Source organism: Schistosoma mansoni (genome assembly GCF_000237925.1).
Source record: "Schistosoma mansoni, WGS project CABG00000000 data, supercontig 0170, strain Puerto Rico, whole genome shotgun sequence".
NCBI classification, from domain to species: Eukaryota; Metazoa; Platyhelminthes; class Trematoda; order Strigeidida; family Schistosomatidae; genus Schistosoma; species Schistosoma mansoni.
Genome location: NW_017386057.1, coordinates 245,585 through 270,902, shown reverse-complemented (window position 1 = coordinate 270,902; position 25,318 = coordinate 245,585). Strand labels below are relative to the sequence as shown.

At 35.6% G+C, this 25,318-nt stretch overlaps 1 protein-coding gene across 1 annotated transcript; it reads left to right on the top strand.

The window, feature by feature from the left end:
- The first annotated feature begins 7,405 nt into the window (after positions 1-7,405).
- Smp_007550 (leukotriene A4 hydrolase (M01 family)) lies at positions 7,406-23,869 on the top strand. The gene is made up of 12 exons (XM_018796731.1): positions 7,406-7,457; positions 8,229-8,398; positions 9,373-9,506; positions 10,154-10,334; positions 11,760-11,914; positions 12,373-12,586; positions 14,538-14,744; positions 17,113-17,254; positions 17,944-18,115; positions 20,534-20,779; positions 22,366-22,470; positions 23,555-23,869. Exons 2-12 carry the CDS (start codon positions 8,237-8,239, stop codon positions 23,697-23,699), a joined length of 1,863 nt encoding a protein of 620 aa, XP_018646841.1. The 5' UTR covers positions 7,406-7,457; positions 8,229-8,236; the 3' UTR covers positions 23,700-23,869.
- Positions 23,870-25,318: the final 1,449 nt, after the last annotated feature.

Below are 25,318 nucleotides of genomic sequence, written 5' to 3'. Positions count from 1 at the left end.
TCAGTTTGATTTTTGAAAAACGCTATAACTGTTATACGTCGAAGCTTGAGCTGAGAATGAATTTTGTCTACGAGGATGATAATCTGAAATATGAAGGGCATATGGATAATTACAAAAAAACAAACTGGACGATGTAGCTGGGAAACTAAACTAACGGTTACATATGCATCTGAACGAGACTCTAGGGCTGTCTAGAATTCAGTATTTCTAATTTAACTAACAGTGTGAAACTTAGTAATATTTATTTTCTAAGAATATTTCCTTGAGGATTGATGATTCTTCTGTTAATCCTTCAAAAACTCCCAAGGAGTAAAAAGTTAGTTGTTAAAAGTGATTTAGGTAAGATTCTATGAGTAGTCTACCTTACCACTATTAGAACTAGAGTAAATATCAAATCTTCGGAAAAAAAATAACGAGTTCGTCGACATAGTTATCACGAATGTCTGATTACTTTCAACATGAGCTCATCTACGTTGTTTTTTCGGAATATCTCCATCGACCAAGGTTGCCAAGCGTAATACAACCGCCTAATTGATGTTATTTGAGGTTGAAGCTACATAAAGCACTATCTTGATGCGTCCTAACCAATTGGCCAGGATGTTAAATAGTCACATCCAGAGGGCACGCTGTTATGTAAACGTAGTGGATCATATAGACATTTCAATAGTTCAGAACTTTAAGATATAATAATGAGGAACTGTTTTACTTAGGTTTTAAACCCATGCCTTATACTTATGGTATTCGCTTTCGTCATCGCAATCTCCATATCGTTCTATAATAAGCTTGTAGATTACCAAAGTAGGTTATCTGTGCCAATGACCGAAGATCTACTTAAGTCGACGGAAGTGGCGAGCCTGCCCAGCTTTCGTCAACGTCAAACCTCACGGCTGACATCAAAGGTGGATTACACCTTCTTCGTCTTATCCACGTTCTATGACTACTTTGATGACTTTGCGACACAAACAACATTATTGCAGAAATATTTTAGTCAGAATACGTACAAGAAACAAGGTAAAACTACTGCTTCATGAGTCAGTCCACAATGTACAATTGATCTGAGCGCTTTGGTTGTCCTTGACCTTGTAAGGGTTCGGTAAACTTCGATTGACATTGCCTAGTTTTTCGGATTATTTAACTGGGATCAAGTGACATCTCATCGGCCTCAAGGTTACGTGTAACAAAGTACTTATAGAACTTGATCAATTACACTCTAGAGGCGCTTTAAGTCTAAAAAGATTCAGGAATCTTAGGACCATGTTACCTACGGTCCTACGCTATTTAACCTATTGAAATGTTATGTAATGAACATTCTGCCTCACTTAATACAAAGAACTTACGTCCTCTTTAGGAATCCTTCTTCGGTGGTCTTCACAGAGCGTGATGTCAGCCTAGTAACCATATACAGACCCATATATAGTATGTCAGACAGAATAGTTTTACAGGAAGATCTTAACTCATTAGTGGCATGGCTGAATGGGTGGTCACTAGAAGTAAACCCTAATAAAAGTGTTGTGATGCAATTAAATAACTACGGTGATTCGTATCACTACACAATATGTGGACTAGTGTTGCCCAAAGTAAGAAACTATAAAGATTTAGGAGTCATACTAAGTAATGATCTCAAAACAACCAGTCACTGTAAGGCTGCTGCTGCAAAAGGCTATAGGGTATTATGGTCTATTCGTAGATCTTCCCGGTATCTGGATGGGGAAATGTTTAGATTATTATACCCAACTTTCGTACGGCCACATTTGGAATATGGGATTCAAGCAGCGAGTCCTTGTTTCAAATATGAGGCGGATATGTTGGAACGAGTCCAACGCCGCGGGACAAAAATGGTAAAAGGCCTATCTAGCCTATCTTATGAAGACAGACTGAGACACCTCAACTTATTTCCGTTATCTTACCGATGAATACGGGGTGATCTAATATTGGCATATCGTATCCTGAACGATGACCTTGGTACTAACATGTCCTATCTTTTCCTCCCGTCTAGGGCTGATCATTTGAGAGGACATTCAAAGAAAGTCCAAAAACCAAGATCAAATCGTCTACGTCTGGAGTTTCGTTTCTCGCACCGAGTAGTGAATTACTGGAATTCTCTACCAGAACACGTAATATCAGCACCTTCTGTTGATATATTCAAGACGAGATTGGACCTCCACAGTGTAACAAACTGCAAGGATTAAAATAGGTCACTAGACCTCCTATCCTTATTACTGAAGACTGAAGACTGATATAGAGCTTCGATACCAGCTGAAACTATATGGAGAATGCAGCCAAGAAAACCACAAGTGGTCATTTAGGGAGGATACAACTCGGCTCAATCACTCCAAAATTGTCCCTCAACCCTTCCCAAAACAAACAGGGCCTCACCTTGAAGTACGCAAGGTCGTGGAATTGCATACCAAGGACAAAAAGCCCAGTCAAGCTCTCACTTTTTCTTGCTAAGAGTTGCCTCCATTTATAATGCTCTTCTAGCATTTTATTATTGTTGTAGCAGTACTCCAAGTGTCAACTCCATACATTAGAACTTTCTTGATGTTCGTATTGAGGATTCCGACTTTAATATTGGTTGATAGTTGTTTTGAGTTACATACATTGTTCAACTGTAGGAATGCTGTCCTCGTTTTGTCAATATCTGCATCAGATCCTCCATGTTCCTCAGTGATGCTACCCAGATATGTGAAATTTTCCACCTCTTCCAGAGATCCATGTAACTTTGTGTAGCGTTTGTGTGGAAATATTGTTCCGCCTATAACCAATTGGTTGAAACCACATTGATTTGCAAATCTCTCCCCATTTTTCATTTCTCTCGCCTAGTGCATGTCGTCCCATTATATCTTGTGTTGTCCATTCCGACTTTAGCGTTTAGATCCCCCATCAGGTTCTTTTTTGAGCACTTAGCTATGATTGATTTCAGCATCGAGTAGAACTGATCATTATTGTCGTCATTGCTATCATTGGTGGGCGCATAACACTGGATAACATTCGTTCTGATCCCCTTCTCCTTTGTTTTGAATGATGCTTTGATAATTCTAGATCCGTAAGAATCCCACCCTACAAGTACATTTCGTGCTTCTATGGACAGCATTGGAACAACACCCTGTGTGTGTGGAGCATTTTCCTCTTCATGACCAGAGTACAGCAGCATCTCACCTGAAGCTAACCTTTTCTGTCCAGCTTGTGTCCAATAGATTTCTCTGGTTCTGAGTACTGCCAGTTTGCATCTCCTCATTTTTGTTGCTATTTGACTGATCTTCTCGTTCTCCCACATTGTCGCTCTGGTTGTTAGAAGGGGCATCCGCCTCGGACTTCCGAAGAATCTTGACTTTCATCCTGAGGCGTCATAATTCTTCCTTCAAATCCCAGTACAGAGGTTAAATGGTTTTAATTACTTTTTATTCAGGTTGGTGTTTTTAGCGAGTTAGTTTTCTACAAGATATGGTCACTAACCCTATGCCCAACCCTCCTCATTTACCCGGGCTTGGGACCGGCAGTAACTCTAGAAGCGCTATGGGCGGACAACATACAGGTGGTCAATATAACTAGGAGCTATCGATGATCCATTGCTACTAGACACGAAAGCACATTGAACAAAAGCTTCTCCGTTACGCACGTGCTTTACAAACAGAAGCTTAGTCCTAACATGATCAGTACTCCTCGAACGTCTGTTGTGTCCTTAAGCAACAAAAGTATAATTTTTGTTCCAAAGAACCTGTCCTGAACTGAACGTTCGGCAGACCATTTTTCTTCATTAGTTTGACCCAAGTTAATAGTTAACTGTGGTTTTGCTTCAGCCTACTATTCGGTCTTTATGGTTTTTCACGTCGAGGTTAGTTTTATTATATCCTAATTTTTTGTATCACCCGTTTAATCAGTTTTAACCTTTTTGAGTGTTTTGCTCCTTATTTTACGGTCTCAATTTTTTTGCTGAGATCTATCTAACAACACAAATTTAATCTTTTTCATGAAGAGTTCATGTGGACGACCTGGGTGCTGATTTGCTGTCATCTGTGGTGATACAGGGTGATAAATTCAAAGTTTGGCTTCTCAAGGTATACATAGATCTATCAGTAACTGATTACAACAAGCTTAGGAAGTTAGATCGCTTTCGGGTATGTAGCGCATCCAACATGAACGTTGAGGATTTGTTGAGTAACATCATCATTCTCCCTACGAGTCTGAGAAACAAATGTCAGCAACTCTGAATAAAGGAAATCCTGAAACGGATGAAAAAATAAAGGCGAGCAATGAAGTAAAGAAGAGAGCCATCGACGACATAAGTATCGGTGAAACACCCATGGAGACTATTAAGGATATGCTGAAGCTCAGCACCATCATAACATCGATCGCGCTAGACTCGTTCAGTGAGAGTGTGTCCCCAACACCGGCCACTTGTGTGAGAGTGTGGTCCGGAAAATTTTGTGGGCGACCAGACTCCCATTAACAGGGCTATAAAGGATTGAGTGTCACTGTCTGAAAAGCAGAACATCCCAGGTCTCGTAGTGTAATCAACTAGTGATGTGACAGTACAATCTACCTCTGAGGTCGTCCAACCAGTCAGCAAGAACACGGGAACCTGAAACGCATTTGATTAACCAAACAAAATGGACATCCACCTGAACTTACCTGAAAACCTGGGAGAATAATCACGCTTTGTGGTGATTCTCTTATAATCATGAATCTAAAAGTCAGCCCCAAACGTCTAAGTCTGAAGAACAAAATGACCGAATGCTCTGGTGTGAATTGAACAGTAACCTGAAGATTCTCGAAATTGAGCCGCTAAGGGTTACATGACTTACTTGAGGAAAAGATTCTAAGCACAAAATTCGTCCAAGACTCCTTGGAGTAACGTTCACCAACACCACGTTATTTAGAGGATGTTTTTTGCTGGCCAGTTCCTTGCTGGAACCAGAAGGGAATCTAAGAATACTGCTTGGCATACCATATATTGAGCGTGATCTCATCAGAAACATCCCTGAGGGACCTCGCGAGACGTTCGTTGAAGATATATCGTTGTGCAAGGTGTCCCAGAAAACAATGGGCCCTGACTCTGCAAACTATGAATGAGAATTCACAGAGCAATCATTGAAGCTCAAGAGCATATTGACTAAACAAGTGGTGATATTACTCAAGAAGGACAGAGATTCTAGACCCCGGATGGTGAATATAACCTTCTCATCCTCCCATCTAGCTACTGTCACTCTCAAAGCATGTTGTACCAGCAGACATCAGTTTACAACTGGATTCCACATGCATTCGGACAGATCACACGTTGAAAGAATCAAGCATTTGGAACTGACTATTCCATTCGCAGATGGTCATATCATGGAAAAAACGTAGGAGGGACAGGGGCTACCAAGTTGGAAAACTGTGTAAACAGGTTATCTGTCCACTATCATAAAGCTAATTCAAACAAACAGGACGAGAAAGGCATTAACTTCCCATGTTCAAACGCCACGAGTTTACTGAGGAAAACGGACGAGTTGAATGAACTAAGTAACGCTAATAATACTCATCTGATAGGAATATCTGAAACATAGGCTTCTCAAATAACGGGCAGTGAGCTAGCAACAGGTGTATTGAGAAGCACACCCCCAACTTCACGGGGACGCTCACTCGGATTTCTTACCGCAGGTGATTTTGTGTCCCACAAGGCAGTCTGTCCCACAAACAGTCCATAAAAACCTACAAACAACCTACAGCCATCAAGGATTGTACCCTTGGTTTACCAAGCCGCAAAAGACACTACTGGATGGAACACAAATGAACTAGTAGCAACAACGCATATAGGCAATTCAAACAAGCAAGGAACCAATGCACCGAGGTAATGAAGACAGACCTCAGTATCAGGTAAAGCTAATGGACAACCTTGATAAGACCACTCAATGTGATGTCCTCACATTCACTAATCCGAGGTATGGTACTCAACAATTGAAACCTTGTTTATATTACACTAATTTTCGATGGAGGTCGACTCAGTAAACTCCAAGCTACTCGTCCGTAGCACTTTACCCAATACCCTTTGGAATTATGGAGTCCCTGGTATGCGAGGGTGTATGTGACAACTTATAATTTATAAACTCCTCTGCATCCCAACAACATGGTTTCAAAGAAGGCCACTCTTGTATAGCCAACCTGTTGACCACGGTAGACAGATGGACAAGCATCTTTGATCGTAAGGGGAAGGTTGACGTCATATACTTCTGCTTCTCAAAAGCTTTCGATAGGGTCAACCATATATGTCATATCAATAAGCTCAAACGATTCGGTATCAAGTCACCATTATCTGATTGTCTTACTTCAAACACAAATAGTTGACTTTCTAAGGTCAGGGTTAACTTCAATTTGTATCAGGCTACAAGATGTGCCGGTGAGGCTCACCAGGATTCAGCACTGGTACCTCTTATCTTTTTAAATTTTAGAGGCAAGGTCCTACGGCAGGTATCGTCTGATTTATTAACTTTCACCAATGATGTGAGACTCAGGAGAGGAGTTTTCAACTAAGAGTATAAGTTGGTACTTCAGGAGGATCTAACTGGACTTCATAGTTGAGCAGACAACAATGGAATTATCTTCAACACTTCGAAGTGTGAAGTAGTCCACCAGAGATATGTTTCAGACTACGAATGCAACTTATGGAACTCCCGTCTAGGGGTATCTCAAGTTAAAAAGGATCTAGGAGCGTTGGTACAACTATGGTCTGAAGTCTCACGACAACTGAGACAGAAATGTCTTCCGAGCAAACCTAACAGTGGCAACGTTGAAAAACATTTTTAGTCAGTCTGATCTTCAAAAGTTTTATTCGACCCCATTTAGAGTATGGAAACACAGCATTTCCTCCCTCACTCCTAAAAGATAAGGACACACTGAAATGTATTTGACAACGAGCCACAAAATCGGTTTGGGGATCCACATTTACGTCTTATGAAGAATGCCTCCAATCACTAAACTTTTACCCATTAGAGTACATGCGTCTTAGAGGTGACCTTCTAATGACTTATATCATCATAAACACTTGTGAACATCCCCTTAAACACCTATTTAAGTTTAGTCCCAAAACAAAACTTAAGGTTAGCACCCAGAAACTGGAGAAACAACACAACAGAAAGGAATGCATTCACATCTTCTACTCCTTGAGAGTAGTCGAATATTGGAATTCACTGCCGACTGAGCTAGTCCAAGTGACTTCCTAGCTGTCCTTTAAGAGGAAACCATATATGTTCTTAAGGACTATGGACGGTGTCCCGCTACAAATTACTATTTCTTTCTTTTCATTTTTATCGTCGAGTTTATCCAGGTTCTTAATTGGAGGCGACCCATGGTTACCAGATACGGAAGCACGTTAAGCGAAAGCTTCTTCTAATCCATCAATAACCATTTAAACCATTCCGTGCACGACCACTCGAACCATTTTGAAAGTGAAGGTCAAGTGAATCTAGTGGTTGTCTTCTGTAAGTTTTATCTGAAATACAACTCATTTTGTTGGGTTTAGGGAATACTGGAATGTTTATGACTAATGTCTTAAATCATTTAATTTTATTGCCTACGACAAGGTTGGCTAGCAAGCATTTTGGACTTTTTGCGCACTATGGTGAGCGAAATTCGTATGTCTTTAGAACGAGTTGACATAGATTAGTACCTATAAGAGGTTAGCGATAGATGGTCTTAAAGAACAAGAAGTTTTGATCTATATTCTTAGTTAACCTTTTAGAAAAACATGTGGTGTCGTAACTCAAGTTGATCAACTTGAGTTACAAATGATTCTCGGCCCACGTTCCTATACTTCACAGTATGAGTGGTAAGAAGTTAACAAGATAAGAAGAAAAGGAGAGGGACTTATTCAAATTGTAATAGGAATCTAAATACAAGAGAAAGGATTAAGAAAGGGCAGTGCCTAGTTATATTCCCTTCCATATGTGTTACCATTAGTTTGGTCCATCTTTTATGAATATGATCAGTGTTATGATGTGTGACAACTTATACAGATGCATTTTCTTTGTCTTACATTGTTTATGACTGATTATGTTTATTGCTGTTCTATTTTCTATGTACGTACTTATTAGCAAGTTTAATATTCGTGTAAATTCCAAAACTGCTTGAGTTCTTCAACAAAGCGATTCCCTAGTAGTATATGTCTAGTTTTTCGAACGTACTTAGTTTTCACATTCATCTTATAGTAGAATTACGTATTTATACCCCGGTCATACAGTTTTACATTTTAGTTTCTAGAATGGCAAATACTCGGGATCATTCTTCTTATTCTGATCCAAGCATTTATACAACGGATAAATTGGAAATTGATTGGAAAATAAATTTTAGCACACAAACCATCAGTGGTTCAGTCAATATCTTCTTGGAAAAAGTCTGCCCAGATAACCTTAATCCAAACATTGTATGTATCTTCTAAATTATTTATGAATAATATCTATTTGTCAAAAGTTCTAAAATGTTTATTTAAAGCAAACAGACTCACCATTCTCTGATTGACTCTCAGACTTATGTCAGGAAAAGCAAGTTTATTAGGTTATCTATCTGTTTATGATTCAAAACGATCTCCCCTGAGTTGTCTTTAAATTCTATTTTTAGCCATTTATGGTGCGAATATTATGCTCCGAGTATTGGGTATTTCTTCCAGCGTGCTTAATAACTCTACGTTTTATGATCTAGTGTTTGTTCTGTTATAAATTCAGACCTAATTTCATAAAATAATTCTCAGCGATAATACAAATTATACTGATAGACGTTGTTGTGCATGTATCTGCTACTGACATTCGTCTGTTGACTATCCCACAAGGTCCAAACAATTCTGGCACTACTTATCAATACGTTACTGTCACTACATGTGTTAAGCCTTGTTCACTGACTGTAAAAAGAGCTTAAAATCAGAGGTTGTAAAATCGTGATGTAAAGTAAATGACAATTATAATTGGCTGGGTTTAAAGAAGCATATTGATCCGTATCGGTTCGCTCAAAAATACAAAAAAAGTCTCTTGGATCCTGCTTTTGTGCTCCATCATAATGTAGCATTCAGTTTGAAAAATGGTGGAAGGTATGTTTTATGCTCATTTCTAGGTTATACTTCTACCTTTACCTGTTTTCCAAGACCACTATTAGTATGCGAATTTTTCATAGCTAACACTAACAGCCTAATAACTTATTGACTATGTTCTTACTTCTCTGGAAGGGAATAGTAAATCGTACCCGAAGGAAAGTGTGTTCTACCACAAAGAACTGTTCTTTCTCCCCCTTTCTCGTGGTTTTATTTCGAATAACAACAAAATAACACCAATTTTCTTTGATGAATTTAGATCCCTTAAAATGTGTTGTGTTAGTATTGAGTTGAGTTTTTGTGTTTCGAAATTTCAGCTTCTTGATACAAGGGACCTAAAGATTCATTCCGTGCACGTAAATTCGGAACCAGTGAAATGGCATTTAAAACCCATTACCGTCCAAGCTTTTGGATCTTGCTTGGAAATAATACCAAATACAGCCTCAAACAGGTAAAAATAAATCCGGAATAAATCTAGAATTAGTAGTTTGTAGCTTATTTTGTTGTCTGTTATAAATTTTTTGCTAGTTTATATTTTGGCATAGAATTCGCGTCAGAAAAGAAATTAAATAAACTGCTATTTACAGGTACACCAATAAATTCAGTAAGAGAAACCTAGTGCTTCAAGTTTTTGGGAACTAACTTTCCTTAGTTTTAATCGCAACGATCCTGTAACTCTTAAGCTTAGTTGTATGCGAACCAACCGTATCCTAAAAAGCGAAGCCATATCGCCAGCCCATCTATCGTACAAAGAAGTAAAGAGAGATTACTTAACGACCTTTCACTGAAATACCTATCAAACTCATTGCAAGTGCAAAATCAACCGCGGTGACCAAAATACTGGTTATTCCACCGTAACCGAAAAACAAGAGATTAAAACGGGTCTATTGTTACTTGTGAAAACAAGTGTGACATACAAGCTAGGAAAATTTACCGTCTTTACTGTGCGTGAAGCTGGTAGCTTAGTGTAAAAGCTTCTACGTGATTTGTGGGTTGTACTGTTTTCGTAAATAACTTAAACCTTGTTTGAAGTACTACTCTTATTTCTCATGTATGTGGGAGTCTTCGATCTGACTCAATTTGTTCTGTTTCTCATAGGTACGATGTCAAAATCGATTACGAAACTTCTCCAGATTCTTCTGCTCTCCAATGGCTAGGACCACAGCTTACTGCTGATCGCCGTCAACCGTTCATGTTCAGTCAATGTCAAGCTATTCATGCTCGTAGTCTTCTACCTTGTCAGGATACTCCAACTTCAAAGTTTCCTTTCGAAGCTAAGGTAAAGTAGATAACGCATCCTTAACTAGGTTTTGGTGTCATAATTTTCAGTTTTCAGTAAAGTTATGAATTCAAACTTGGCCGTCAACAACTTATCACGGCTTACGCGATAGATGTTTACTACATTAGCTGATCTGTGAATCGTTTTCGTGTACAAACTACTCTTTTATCTTTAAATCACTTGTGATTTTCATGTGATATTTCCGTATTTTTCTACCGAATTCGAAAATTTTAGCCTTTTGTTGTTAACTTTGTAATCTTTTTAGGACCTGCTTTAGTTTTATACGCCTTAAAAAAGGTTCAGTGTGAGTTGTGGTATTTTTAATTGATAGTGTTGATTTAAACTTATCATTTTAGGGTGAGTGCTTCATTCTAATACCAGATAACCTTTCCTTCAACGTCACTTAAAATAGCCTATTTAAAATCAGGGAAATATTGAGTATAGAATAACTAGTGGAATACATTCTTAAGTGAGAATATATACATCAAATGAAGAACGCTTCCGAAAGTGTAACAAATCTTATGTAAAAAACACCAAAAACACACCAACTATATCATTTATTGCTTTCTTGGTAATTTATGATTTTTCGCAGTAGGGAAGATCATATAATATATTTACTCAGTATATACTAATTCGTTTATTTATCAGCCATAACTTATACATCATTTAATTTTTCATGTATAGAATTCTAAAACGTCTAGATGTTTTGGTCGTGTTTCTAGTTATCTCATTTTAACTCCTAATTTTATTTGTAAATGTTTCCAAAATATTTACACCTAAAACTACCCATTCATTTATATGATAAATTTTATAGTTTCATCCGTATTTTAAATATTAAAATGTTGCAGGTTGTAACTACTGTCCATTACTTAAATACAAGTATTCATGAATAAATGGTGTTGTATTATGTTAATGCTGGTTAATTTTTATGATTTGAACCAAAAAATGAGTGCTAGAAGTGTCGGATATATTTCTTCAGAACATATTATCAATATTTATTTCCAAATCACATAAGCTCTGAAATTATGAAGATCTTTTCTCATACTTAGAAGTTTTCAACCTGATAATTATTCTGATTTAAAAAGTCCAGATACCACAGGTCAATTCCTGTTCCATATACTGTAGTTTGGCCTGATGGTTAGTACAGTGAATAAATTTCAAAGTCTGATATATGGGCTCGAGCTTAGTTATTAAGTTTTAATATTTAAACAAGTAAAGCGAATTTATTTTACGCGAAGTTTGAAATTCTCACTTTCCTCTAGTTCTGTTGAAGTCGATTTTGACCTTCAAAAATAAATTACATCTTTTGCGAGGTACAGTTACATCATTTTTGTCATAATGATATTGTTGTATCAGGATTCAATTTCATACAAATAGACACTTAATTAACGAGTTCCTTTTGCTGAAATATGTCTTTGATAAAAGGTAACTGCTCCAAAGGAAACCGTTGTCATCATGGGTGCCAAACGAATTGCGGAGCCACTTTTGACTGACGATAAACATCTTACTTACCATTTCAAACAGAGTGTTCCAATCCCCAGCTATCTGATCGCTATTGCTTGTGGAGATCTAGCTAGCAGGTAAGCTCACTGCTACATAACATGGAAGTCTATGCTCATTGCATTACTTCATTCTTGGTTATATGAAGCAACGCGTTTAAAAATTACTACGAATGTACTGCGGTTGCAATTCTAACATTATCTCGTGTATCTTTATCATCGTTTAGTACTTGTAAGAGTAATTAAATCAGTTTAGTCCACCTTTTTACATGTTATTTCAGTATTATATCACGAACACCGCCTGCGTAAATCTATTTAGACCGAACACAGATTAGTTTTATGTTATCATTTCATCCAAATAACTGTTAATGGTTTTCGAAATACTATTTAATCTCTAAATAGCCTGTGTACAAACAGTTTCTGTATATTACCACCAACCTTAGTTTGGATTATCTTATGGTAATCCACAGTACATTATTTTTTCTTTTAGCCTTTGAGGAGAGTTAATCCTTGTAATATTTCTAAATTGTGTTTTGTAGAAAAATTGGTCCACGTTCGTCTGTATGGGCTGAACCCAGTATAGTTGATAAAGCAGCTTATGAATTCAGTGAAACAGAACAAATGATTTTGGCAGCTGAAAATATTTGTGGACCTTATGTGTGGGATATATATGATATCTTGGTGCTACCACCAACATTCCCTTATGGTGGGATGGAAAATCCATGTTTAACATTTGTTTCACCAACCTTATTGGTATGTGTTCTGTTATTGGATGCAAATTTTATGTTGGTTCATACTACAAGCTGGTTTTTTTAATTACATTTTAGAAATTTGTCATTTCGATAAACTAACTCTCCAATTGTGCTTTGACCGGCTATGATTTATCCTAGGAATATGTAATAATACGTGGTAATTATTAAGTAGTGGATAGTAAAGATAAAATTTCTATCCAATCGTCAGATATCCTTTAAAAACAACTTGGATAGTCACTTGGAAAGTCAAAAAATGGCATGGAAAAGTATGAGCATATAAATATTCATGTTTCGAACAAACTTGCTTAATTTAAGTACACAAACTCTACTGGCTGTATATCTTTCTGATACCACGTAACTCTGAAGTAAACCAGTTTTTACCTAATTATAACTGTCAATATAAGAAACACTAAACCCGTCACATTAGTGAGACAGTCACACTTACCAAAGTTGACTAAAAAAGCAACGATCAAAATAATTTAAATGACACAAATAAACTACCAACAAATTGAATAGAGTAATAGACTTATAAAAGGTAATGAAAGATGCCTTGTGAATACAATCATATCAATATCATTGTTTTCTGGCCTTGTTTCCAACCATAGATCATAAAAATTTGAACAAAAGGGTCTGCACATGCCATACTTTATCTAGTTTTGCTATATTTTGATTTAGTCATTTTGAGGCTGTTTGTAAAACATCACTATTGGCAGTCTTTGAATACACAAAAAGATTAGTCACTGAGGATATGTGGAAGCTTCTATAAACCCCAGTGTGGATAAGGTGAAGTTGCACAATAATGGTTTGATGGAGGACATTTGGAAAAGGTATTGATTGTTGTTACGTCATGGTACGATTCATGTTAAACCTGTATAGTAATGTATAATTTTGGAAAAATAATCTCCAGTAGTGCAATTTACTTTTTCAAGATTTAAACGAAACTCACCTGGCCCCCAAATGCCCTGGTACGGCCGAGAGTGGGGAGAGTCCGCTCTCCCTCTCGAAATGCTCTCACATGGCCAGCGAATATATAGCCTCTGCCAGGGAAGTCCTACTCACTGCCTTCTCGTGGCATTACTGTTGTTTACGAAATTGAGAGGACGAAAAGCGAATGTCCGGCGCTTTAACCGGGTTGGTGGACAGGGCTAGTCCACCTAGGGGAGTTGGAAAACCCTGATTCCAAACCAATGGTGCACATGGGCCCCAGTATCCTGAGGAAACAAATGGCGTACAAATCAATCGTTGATCACCGGCTACCATGGGACTGCATCTCCTCACGATGCTCCACTGCCTTGTGGATCAGATCTTCCGGTCAAAGGCTCCGGGTGTGGTCCCCTAAGAAAACCACCTGCTTCAGTTTGGGCACCTGGGCAGTATCACAGCCCTCACACAAATCGCATGAGATTTGTGAGGCGCATATGTATCTGGTGCTTCCTTGTACCAATATTTATGTGTTTAAATAAATAAAATAATGTTAGAAATACAGATTTATGTGGAAATCGTAGAATTGAACCTGTAGTTATGTCTATAGTAATTTTAGTAATAACTTTTTGATTAAGGGATGGACTTGGCGAACACTTCTAATTTATCGGCTTGGAAGTTGCTGTGAGATGATGACATATGTTGTTTTAGAAAATGAAAATAGCAGTCTATTTTTATGTTTTCTCTACCCCACTTATCAGTAAAAATCGTTATTAATATAGAGTTATAACTAAAAGGATCTATTCATAAGGATATATTTTTTGTTTACCTGCGGAAATCGTTACCTTTAAAAAGCGTGGTTCCCCTCCAAATGGCATCACTGTTATATTCAGATTTGATTGTAGTAATGGGGCTAATTTTTCTTGTTTTGTGCTAATTCATATGCTACACTTATACATTTATTTTAGTATCGATTCTTTGTATTTTCTTTATGTTTAATACATCATTCCTTTGGGACTTATATATTTCAGGCTGGTGATCGATCATTAGCTAATGTAATCGCTCATGAGATCGCTCATTCATGGACTGGTAATTTAGTAACAAATTCAAGTTGGGAGGATTTTTGGTTAAACGAAGGACATACTGTGTATTTGGAACGCTTAATTGAAGAACGCATTCATGGGTCGCATATGAGGCATCTTCATTTAAGTTTAGGTTACAAGGAACTGCTGGAAGAAGTAAAGTCTATTCATTTAACTAAACCTCATGAATTAAACGAGGTCATTTATTTACCACTTCATTCTATATAGCAAGTAATATTACTTTAGCGATCCTTAAACACTAAATTTCTTTTACCAACTTTATTTAGATCATTGATTGGATGTTTTTGTTTCCATTGTCTTGCTTTTTGTTTCACAGCTCACAAATTTCATTAATGAAATCATCAAAGCTATTGTTTCGTCATTTTCTTTCGTTTTGTTTGTTTAATGAGGTATTCTTTGGCAGATATCTTTATTGCAATCATTAGGTAGTAAATTTTACTGGAGGATAATGAGGAACCAGTCGTTATTACCAAATAATACCTGTGCAACACTTGGAGATCATTTTCATCTATTTGTAACCTTAGCTTTCTCCGTTGTGGGGGTAAATCGGTCGTGAATGTTTCTGTGACCTAAGTGAGCTATAATTACTGCAAACTTCCTTTCTTAAGATTGTCATGTTAGCTAGATCTACTAAAAAACTTAAAACCAAAAGCAGCCAATGTGGTGGGTTTATATATAGACAATTCTCACTAATAAATCCAATCGTTTGGCATCCTTAAAGCGTTTTTCAAGCCTATTATAACCTAATGTGAATTTACCTCTTTATCGTCAAAATAGATAATTGAAGGACGATTGTAAAGTTAATCCTCATCCCCTCATCTCCTACGGATTTTCATTATCTGTAAAAAGCCTCGTATAAAAGGCAAACCCTACTTTGCAAAATCAAATTTTTTAGAAATCTCACCTACGGAAATTCTCTTCTGCTAGAGCTTTATAGAGTTGGATAGAACAATTCAGTAGTCCATATTCAGTTCGTTTTCTAGCTAGGTTAAGAATTTTCAGTTTAGGTGACCGTGGAGTTTTAATTTCACACCAAACTTTATGCCACCAGAATATGTACTGTTGTCTTTTTTGGTCTGTGCTGTCTTTAATTCCTACCTGTAATGTGGGACTGGTCTATTAAACTACAAAACAATTGGATTCTAATATGTGGTTCATTCTAGCTAAGCAAAGCTGCGGTTCAGTGGTTAAGGTCAGTAACTTTTAGCCACTAGTGCAGGGGTTTGTACCCCTCTGTACCGTCCTCCGTCTTGGTAGCCAAACCTTCTTAAAACCGAATATACAAACTTACGCTTGTTTACTTAGATACATCAATGCTATTAAATTGCTACGTTTCCCAATTTGAATGTAGCGTTTAACTCTATCTATGGAAATAAGTTATTGATTTTTAGTAAGAACATCTGTAATTATGTAGGTAATCAAGATCTATTAGTTTTTTTATGACCAAAATAAATACGTAAGGTAGTTATATTATTTTAACGCTTGTCAGTTACATTATCTCGTTATTATCACTTACAACTTTACCCCTCCTTCTCCCCTTTTTATGATTTTTCTTCAGCACAAATATACTAATCAATCTTAACTATTATGTTAAACATGTTGGTTCCTCTTGTTTCTTAAGTCGTTTCGAACTAAATTGCATTGATTATAGTATGTAATGACACCTTTCATAATAATATATTTGTCGTAGATTTAAGCCATCTGTAGCTGATCAGAAGTCTTAAAATTTATTGAATTCATTTTGTTCTGCAAATATTGTTCTCGTTCTATTTAAATTTATCAAAGGATCAAGATGTATAAGACAAATATGTCTTTTTGAGGATATCCTTATTTTTAGACATATTTACGCGTGTTGTTCTCTCCCCCTACTTTATGAACTGATAATATGCACCTGGATAAACATAAAGTATCCAGAAGGTACAGTTCTTTTAAACGAATAGGCAACAGCATCCCATCTTTTGTACATTACGTGCGAATTCAGGACCCTAATGCATTTCACACCTTCCAAATGCAAATGCTGTTTCTTGGTGCATCCTTATCAACGTGTAATTTAACTACTGAAACTGAAATAGATGAGCGTGTTAATCATTTAATATACTTGAAGAGGGCTAGATTGAAGTTGGTGGGTAGGTTTTTGATAAACTCTTAATGCAGGTACTGATTGTTTGTTCTAAACTACTCATCATAAAGCTCAAGGAGAATCTTTGAACATATGTGCACTAGTGCACTTCGCTCCCTTTCGCGGTTGTCAAGTGCACATGTGAAGTTAGGAAACACAAAGTTTTTATATACGCTAATAACTTTTGATGGGTCTGTAGCTTAGTGGCTTTTACAAATTTTAATTATTGAGTTACGAGTTTAAGCTAATATATCATTAAGTTAGTTGACTATAATTGACACAGATGCACAGTAAGTTATTGACTTACACTGTTTGCATTTAGTAGTTAGATTAGAAATAACTAACAACTGAAATCTGACTTATTTGGTTATTCAAAATTAACAGGTCAAAAGACTTGGCCCATCAGATCCAATGACAAAGCTGATCGTAGACTTAAAAGGAATTGATCCAGACGAAGCTTATAGTCGAATTCCCTATGAAAAGGGATCTCTTTTACTCTACTACTTAGAGACTTTATATGGAAAAGGTAAGCCAAATTTTTGTTACCATTCGATGTAATCATTACATTATTGGATTATTAAATCGCCTTTTCTATGCTCGCTCTTGTGTAATTCATGTTTACTGATACTCCCTTTTATTGATATCCACTCCTTTGATGCTTGTTCTAATGCATACCCCCTCATTGAAGAGTACCCTAGGAATGTAACTGTTGTAAAAGTTTCTCTTTATTTTTCATTTTTATCTATTAGCGCCTTGTTCATAATTACAAATCGTACTCTCATATTTCACTCTTATTGTAAGTTTTTCGCCTTCCAGAATTGAATCTTTTTTTTGTGTTGTTTCTATTTATTGCCTTCCAGATTATTGCGCAACATCCTTTTACTTTAAAAAATAATCTATTGCTTTCCTCTCAGATATTCTGTTAATGTGATGTTATCCTTTTACTAATAGTTTAGTTATCTATTTGATATTATTAATATGATTCTGTATCTCTCGGAAATAATACCGAAAAATAATATTTCTTCTCTGAAATGTCTTTAACCATTTCAGAGCTTATTATCCCTTTTTACAATGATGTAAACGTTGTCAATCAAATTCACTTTAATTGGTTAGATAATGGTATTTTATACATTGAAACAGGCTTTATGTAATGAGCAATTTCTTTACAGTACGAAAATGTTGAAAAAAACCATTTTTTGTGCAAACCTTATCTAGAATCTATGCTTAATTGGTTAAAAGCTTATGTGAAACAGTTTTCTGGACAATCACTTAATTCAAATACTTGGTTGGAATTTTTAACAAGTCAACTAGGTTCCGATGTACTTAACCCGAAACATCAGTTGGATACTTGGATGCGTAGTCCAGGTTTGCCCCCATGGATACCAAAGTAAGATGGTCCATAACTCATCTGTAAACGTTTTTTACCATATTTTACACACGTTTTCACCATAACTTCCCAGATCACATATTTATATACTTTTAAAACAATTTTTTCATTATTACATACAACCGAAAGTAATAGTTTTTATTGTTCGTTGTCCATTTATGGCTCATAAGTTCAGAGACTCAAGTTTCTGTTAATTATTCAATGAGTTTATACCCACTTCACTTAAAACCCTTTGTGAAGCCAGCTATTATAATTAACCCCTATGCGATAATTGTGACTTATTACCTATTTACCATACCAAGTGGAACTCTGTCTCAGAGTTATATCTTTCGTTCTTTCTTCTCCTGAACCTTTATCTTACTATAATCATTCTGTTCCGACTTCAATAAACGATCACTGTTAATATACCGTAAACACTTTGGGCAGTTTAGCTGATATATGCAGAGGGTTCTACAAATTTTATTACTAGGTTTGCCAAAAAATTCTCCTGAATTCCATTCATGTAATGACTTGACTCTATGTGACGTATGGGTCATGATTATTAGTGACCCAACATTGTTCACACAGTTCATTTTCACAAGACTCACTAAAGCTAGGCTAAACGTATATGTTATGCAGCTGACTCCAAGCAGGTGAGCAGATATCTGTGACCGAAATGTTAAAAGATGCCACAAGAACTTCCCTTTTCGACGTCAGTCTATCTTTAGCTATTTATCGAATAATTCTAGTAAAGATATTGGAATAACTTATCTGGTTAATATTACTGACATCAACAAACCTCAAATTTTCGTTACTTAAGTTACTGGAAAATCGTTTTAGTTTTCTTATAATGCTTAGAGTTTTCCAAATAGTTTAGATTCCAGAATATGCAGCCAAGCTAACCAATCGATGGTCAATAAAATAATCCCATGATGGAAGTGAGCAAACAGAGCGAATATGTCATTTTAGGTATGGATCAGGTTTCGTTACGTGATTCCGCTGTATAGAGGGGCCGTAATCTGGTTATGCACTTTAGTAAATTATTCGAAATCTGGTGTTAAACTAAGGCAGTTTCCATTTGCTGTGATGCGATGTTCATTATTTACCAGATGAAAGGAGTACTGCCATTTGTTGATTTAATAACTTTCATCGTCCATATCAGTACGGGTTTGCAACTGTGCCGAAATAAGACTTATTAAATGTGACCTATTTAACTGTCCCCACAAGAGCAGTTCAAGTGGTAATAAGTTTCAGTGGTGATAACCCATCTCTGATCCTTTACTACTGTTTCTATCAATAATGGTTTTGTTGATAATTTGTCTGAATAGAAACCCAAAAATTAGATGTTTTTTTATTGACGTAACAGGAATAGTAGAGAGCTAGTCGACTGAAGCACAAAAATTATGAAAAAATAACTGCACATTTCAAATCAGCTTATGATTCACTTAAACACTCTGAAACGCATACATTATGTGGGTAGTTAAAGTTTCGTAAATTGTATATACCTTTAAAACTTATTCGTTTCTATCTCACTGTTATTCAACAAATTAATAGTTGGCCAAACCGTTAGAAACATAACATCGTTTCCTAGTTATGTTTAATGTAAAAAGTACATTTAAATTCATAAACAAAGTAAAGTGTGAATTTTAAAAAATGAGACTGTTTTGTCTCAAAGCCATATTTTGTTTATAAATATCCCGATCATAGAAATTACCGATTACATATGTAATTAATTTACAAAATGAAGACTAATTCAGTCAAACAAAATGTCTAAACAATAAATATGTATTTTATGTCTAACAATGAAATTTGTATACAGATACAGTGGTAAAAGGATGTTTTCTTAGTTTTATATTAATCAATATCTGTTTTGCAAAAATGGAAACTAAGCTGTCTCATAAGATTCCACTTTTTAAGTCTATTAATCAACTAACTTGCACAACCAAGTCAGGGATTGTAACGATGATCCAACGAAGAGATCCACTCACGTGCTTTACATACTGCTCCAACCAAATACCTTCACATTGTCATTTCTTACAGCCATATGGTAGGGGTTACTTCTCCCCTATGCTTTGCACTAGCTTCTTAGTAACCTATGTGATGTCGCACCGGTGCTATGTATTATCCTGATTGTCATACTTGTTAATAGTTTGATGAATATTCTTGATTGTGAGTTTCAGTGTCATTGTTCACCAATGTGTATGGTTTGTTTCGATTTAATCTCTTGACGTATATACTTATGTTTGAATTATGTTATTTAATATCAATTTGCTAAACTCGCACAATTCTCATCATGTTCTAATATGACCTTTAATATGTATATAATACTGTTGCACAATCATTTCTAAATTTTCATCCTTCAACCATCAAGTTCTTATTGAACATACTGTAACAGATTGAAATATTTTGTTTAATTCTTGTAATTTACTGTCTCATAAGGTTCGATGCTGACGAGTTACTTTCAGAATGTGATAGTATGCAAAAATTACTTACTTCATCTGATCTTTGTTCAAATGTTACTGAAATGAAAAGTTTGACTCGACTATGGAATAAAATGTCACATGTACAACGTGAATTAACTTTACGCCACGTTGTTGACTCTGAACCATTAAATGTTAATAATTTATGCAAAATTGATGAGCTATTACAGCTATCTAAACAGAAAAATGCTGAGATACGAGTACAGTAAGCAATTTTTTCAAATGTAACGGTTAATGTTTATTACTGTTTTATTTTATAGTTTTCGCAAATGTTTTTTCTGTGTGTTTAGCCATAAGATAATTTATCGTACAACGAATTACTGGAATATGTACTTTCATAGTGATAGCTTATTTCACCTAATACATGGTTGGAAATGATTTTTCAGCTAAATAAACATATACCATAATTGTTCTTCATCAACCAAATAGTTATAAAGTTGTAGAAACATGAATGCTACTATATCCATAGTCTACTAAGTATTGGGCACTATGAAGAGAAAAAGTAACTTTATCGTTATTGATAACATAAGCAGAACCAAAGCTTGACTTTGCTCATATTAACTCTGACAACTTGTGAAATCATAAGAACAAACAAATACAAACATGTTTTCCTTCCTTTTGTTTACATATAACAAAGTGTTTTATTGAATGGATAATTCGTATTCTCTGTTTTGCTGGTGATACTACTTAGCTATTCATTTCGAGTCAATTTCTTTCCTCATTTGACACTTGGGAGTGAAATATAATTGCTAGGTTTGATGGAGGTTAAATAAATACCATAAGATCCTTAATTTACAGTACCCAGTGTCATTAGCATCTGTTTTTCTAGGCTTCTTGGAGGCCTTTGTTGGTTCAATAGTCAAATATCAAGGGTTGGTAATATGGTTTTGCATTTACTTTGCTCTTGAGAATAAGAATGACACATCGTTACACTCATCAGTTTAGGAGTACTACCCGTTAACCGGGTGCGAGTACTTTGTGATTACTGTCTTTTAGGCTAGCTAACATTGCTACCCTGATGTCAGGCAGCTTTTACAGTGTGTTTTATTGATAGAAGATTTGTTAATCTTATTCACCTAGTTTTTCAGAGGACATTTTAAGCGCTTAGATATTAATTGTTGGATTTATGAGTCGATTTAAGCCAGACCACGACTAAAAACTTGGAAGCACTTAAATATTAGTTAGTTGATATTTCAATGAATACGATATCGATTATTTTGTGTTTGGTAAAGAAAATTTAAAGATACGTTTGTTAGAATAAGGCGAAATTAAAAAAAACGTTTTGGGTCAAGAGTTTCTAACAAACAATCAGTTGTTGAGTTATCCCTTCCTTTTTTTCATAGTTGCAAATACGTAATAGCTACATTCTCAGTGGACGATAAGTAAAGTAATTATAGAGTTATATTTTAAATGGAGACAATATTTTCCTATAAAGTTGATCAAATCTTTCTCGTTTTTCTACTAAATTACTCACAAGTCATAGAAGGAAGACTTGCTTTTTCTTAATTTCTAAGAGTAGTTTTTAATGTAGAAAATTTAAGAAACGTAACATAAATTATTTAATATCTTTCCGCGCCTCCAATAATAACCTTCATTTCCTGATTGACTCTCACTGTTAGTCTAAATGATTCTTTAAAATAAATGATTGTAAATAACTCTGTGGTAAAGAAAATATTCGTTTTAATAAATTTTTTATTGCTTTTCTGGTATGTTTCATCATCCCATTATTAAATTACCTGTTTTTATTGATCAACCTTTTTGACGAGGGTTTTACTGTTTCCTTATCCCTAGGTGGTGTCTAATCTGCATTATTTCCCGTCATTTACCTGCGTTGGATCACATTCTTGAATTTTTAAACAGTCAGGGTCGTATGAAGTACACTCGCACCATATATCGGTAATTTGGATATATTTTGTATAATTTTCATAACTAATAGTCCACTTAATATTATTTCATAAGAAATTCCCCAAAAACCTTTTGTTTTCCGCCTGAAGTGATTGAAAGTATCCTAAGATATATAAACGCGGTTCTAGTTAAATGGTTATTTAAAACCGAAGAACGATAGACAGCTGGTTTATCATGTCCCTAATCTTTGTGAGAATTATGCCCTCAAAAATACAAGGTTCGTTTTGTTTCTTTAGTTTTGTAAACATTTTCTACAAACTTTCGGAATCTGTTTATATCAGGTTATTTGGGGATTTTACGACTGATAATAAAACACCGGTTTTCGAAATTAAGGCGCTTAATATTGCACGTATCTAGTTCTTAAAGCTCACCGACCTTGTTCTTACCAATTAATTAATATTGATATTTGACGCAACATATATATGTGAGAACACAAGACAAATATACACCTGGTTATTGAACTTCATTTCTTAGTACAATTAAATAAATCAATAAGGCGTTTTTGACGTTTATGTGATTTCGAAATTCATTTAATATCCGCAATTCATTGTTGGAACTAAGTTTAAAATCTATCGATTCTAGAAGTATGTGTCTAATATAGTTTTTCAGAATCCAAATGAAATAGACTTTCGGTCCTTTGTTCTTTGTTAAAGCCGAAACATCACCATATATCTGGGTAGTTAAACAAGTTAAGACATAATTGTTGAAAAAGTTTACTTCATCTCATTATATCTACAGTTAAGGAATACACTAACTGTTGGTATGGGTCGTATAGAAAGTACAAAATTTGCCTATTCTGTTCTCAGGATTATAAGTAGTATCTTAGACTGTACTACTGTGATGCTGATATAGTCATTCTTTAGTAATCTTTATGCTCTGTGTTGACTGATATCATTTTATATTTTTTTAAACATCTTTCCTTCATTATTCATTTCGTGGTTCTGTGATCTTTTAAGCTGCGAAAACGTGAACATATGCCTTTTTGTTACTCTCAGATTTAACATTAGTCTCAGTTTTATACTAGCATAAATGGTCTTCTTTAATTTCACACATTTCCTATGTAATTTTTACTCAGTGCTTTAAACGAATGGCCAGAAGCTAGGGAGCAAACAATAAAAAATTTCTATGAACAACGTCCATTTATGCATCAAACAACTGCAATGCTGGTCGAAAGGGATTTAGATCTTCATGAAAATGGGAAAACTGTATCTACTATTTAAATTCAGATAAATTTACAAATAACATGTATAAACTTTGATGTGTTGTTGTATACCGATTCAATATATCATTTCGATGTTATGGTAATAAGTTGTTTCATTTGGGTTTATTTTTCATAAAATATAAAATTCTGTTTATCCATCAGAAGTAAGTAATAAATATATAAAATAAATTTGTTCTTGTTTTGTTCTTTAAGCCGATAAAATCATTTTCACTTTGTGAAATACAAGAAGCTGGGTGGCCTGCATTAGTTCAGACAATGAAGGTCTTTCAGTTGATCCGACTTTTTTGAATACGTCTACAAACACGACTTCAATCGTTTGTAAAGGTAAGGAGTTCCACTGATAGATGGCCAAATGGGAAAACCTGTAGTCAGTTAGCAATTAGTTGTGACTGGGTTGTAAAGGTTTTTGGAGTGTCCTTGTAAATTTTCTGTTCAGGAAGACGAAAAATTACAACCACATTCACCGTATAACTTCCTATTCATCACGTTCTGCCTATTTTGTTATATCATCTGATAAACGATCTGTACAATATCATATAGAAGGAGAATGTCATTTCCTCTAGATCTAACTCAGGTTTTACGAATTTTTGTTCGAAACAAAGTAGTATCTAAAACCTCCAAGTGTCAATATTAAAAGTGATGTAACAGATGATTGAAAATATTTTTCTTACTCTCAGGTATACTGTGATAATACGTTAATACGATAATAAGACTAGTCACGTTATATCAGATCCAGGCTTCACGACCCAAAATAGAGAACCAGATTAACACTAGATAATACTATATCCAACGCAATTCCAAGCAGTCACTCTCAATGAGTCCGGACTAGAAATCAATAGCAGAAAATCACAAACTTAATAGTCAGTAGGCTAAGTGCCTGTTTGTCTACGCTAAGTGAGCAATCATATGCTGCTCTCACTACCACATATCAAAAAAGGAAATTATATTTTCAGTATGGGGATTTGTGGAGTTTGTAGTATTTTCACGGCTGAATTCACGAGTCAACCTAAGCTACATCACCATTGAAAACCTGAAAATATTGGACGGCCGTTTCGTCCTAGTATAGAACTCCTCAGCATGTACTGACTAGACTAGCTTGAAGATGGATTTCCTAGTAGGAAGCTCTGACCAGTGCAGTCCAATCCGTTCCAGGTGTGAGGCGATAATCCATATCAGATAATGGATGAATGGTTGCACAAGACCATTGATCGATTGATGTTAGACATTAACACCGTTGGGTGCCGGCTCAGTGGTCAAGAGGTTAAGCGTTCGTGCGTGAGACCGAAGGTCCTAGGTCCGAGTCCCACATAAAGTATCGTGGATGCGCTCTGCTGAGGAGTTCCATACTAAGACGGAACGGCCATCCAGTGCTCCTAGGTTTTCAATGGTGGTCTAGCTTACATGGACTCATGAATTCAACTATCAAAATCACTACAATCTCCACAAACGCCATTCTGATCACAATTTTATTTGGCAAGAAAGGTTGTAAGTATGTTAGTCAAATTAAGACTACTATTGATTAGTTGACCAAGGGAGGAGAAAAAGTTGTGCTTGTGCACCTTCGGTAATCCATACAATCTTTGCAAATGAGTTCTCATCGGTTTAATCATTTCGTAT

Bases quoted from the DNA above. Each gene is read 5' to 3' on its own strand.
- Smp_007550 (XM_018796731.1), top strand. From the start codon at position 8,237: ATGGCAAATACTCGGGATCATTCTTCTTATTCTGATCCAAGCATTTAT. The intron at 10,335-11,759 runs GTAAAGTAGATA...CTTTGATAAAAG, and splicing joins AGTTTCCTTTCGAAGCTAAG to GTAACTGCTCCAAAGGAAAC. The intron at 14,745-17,112 runs GTAAAGTCTATT...CAAAATTAACAG, and splicing joins ACAAGGAACTGCTGGAAGAA to GTCAAAAGACTTGGCCCATC.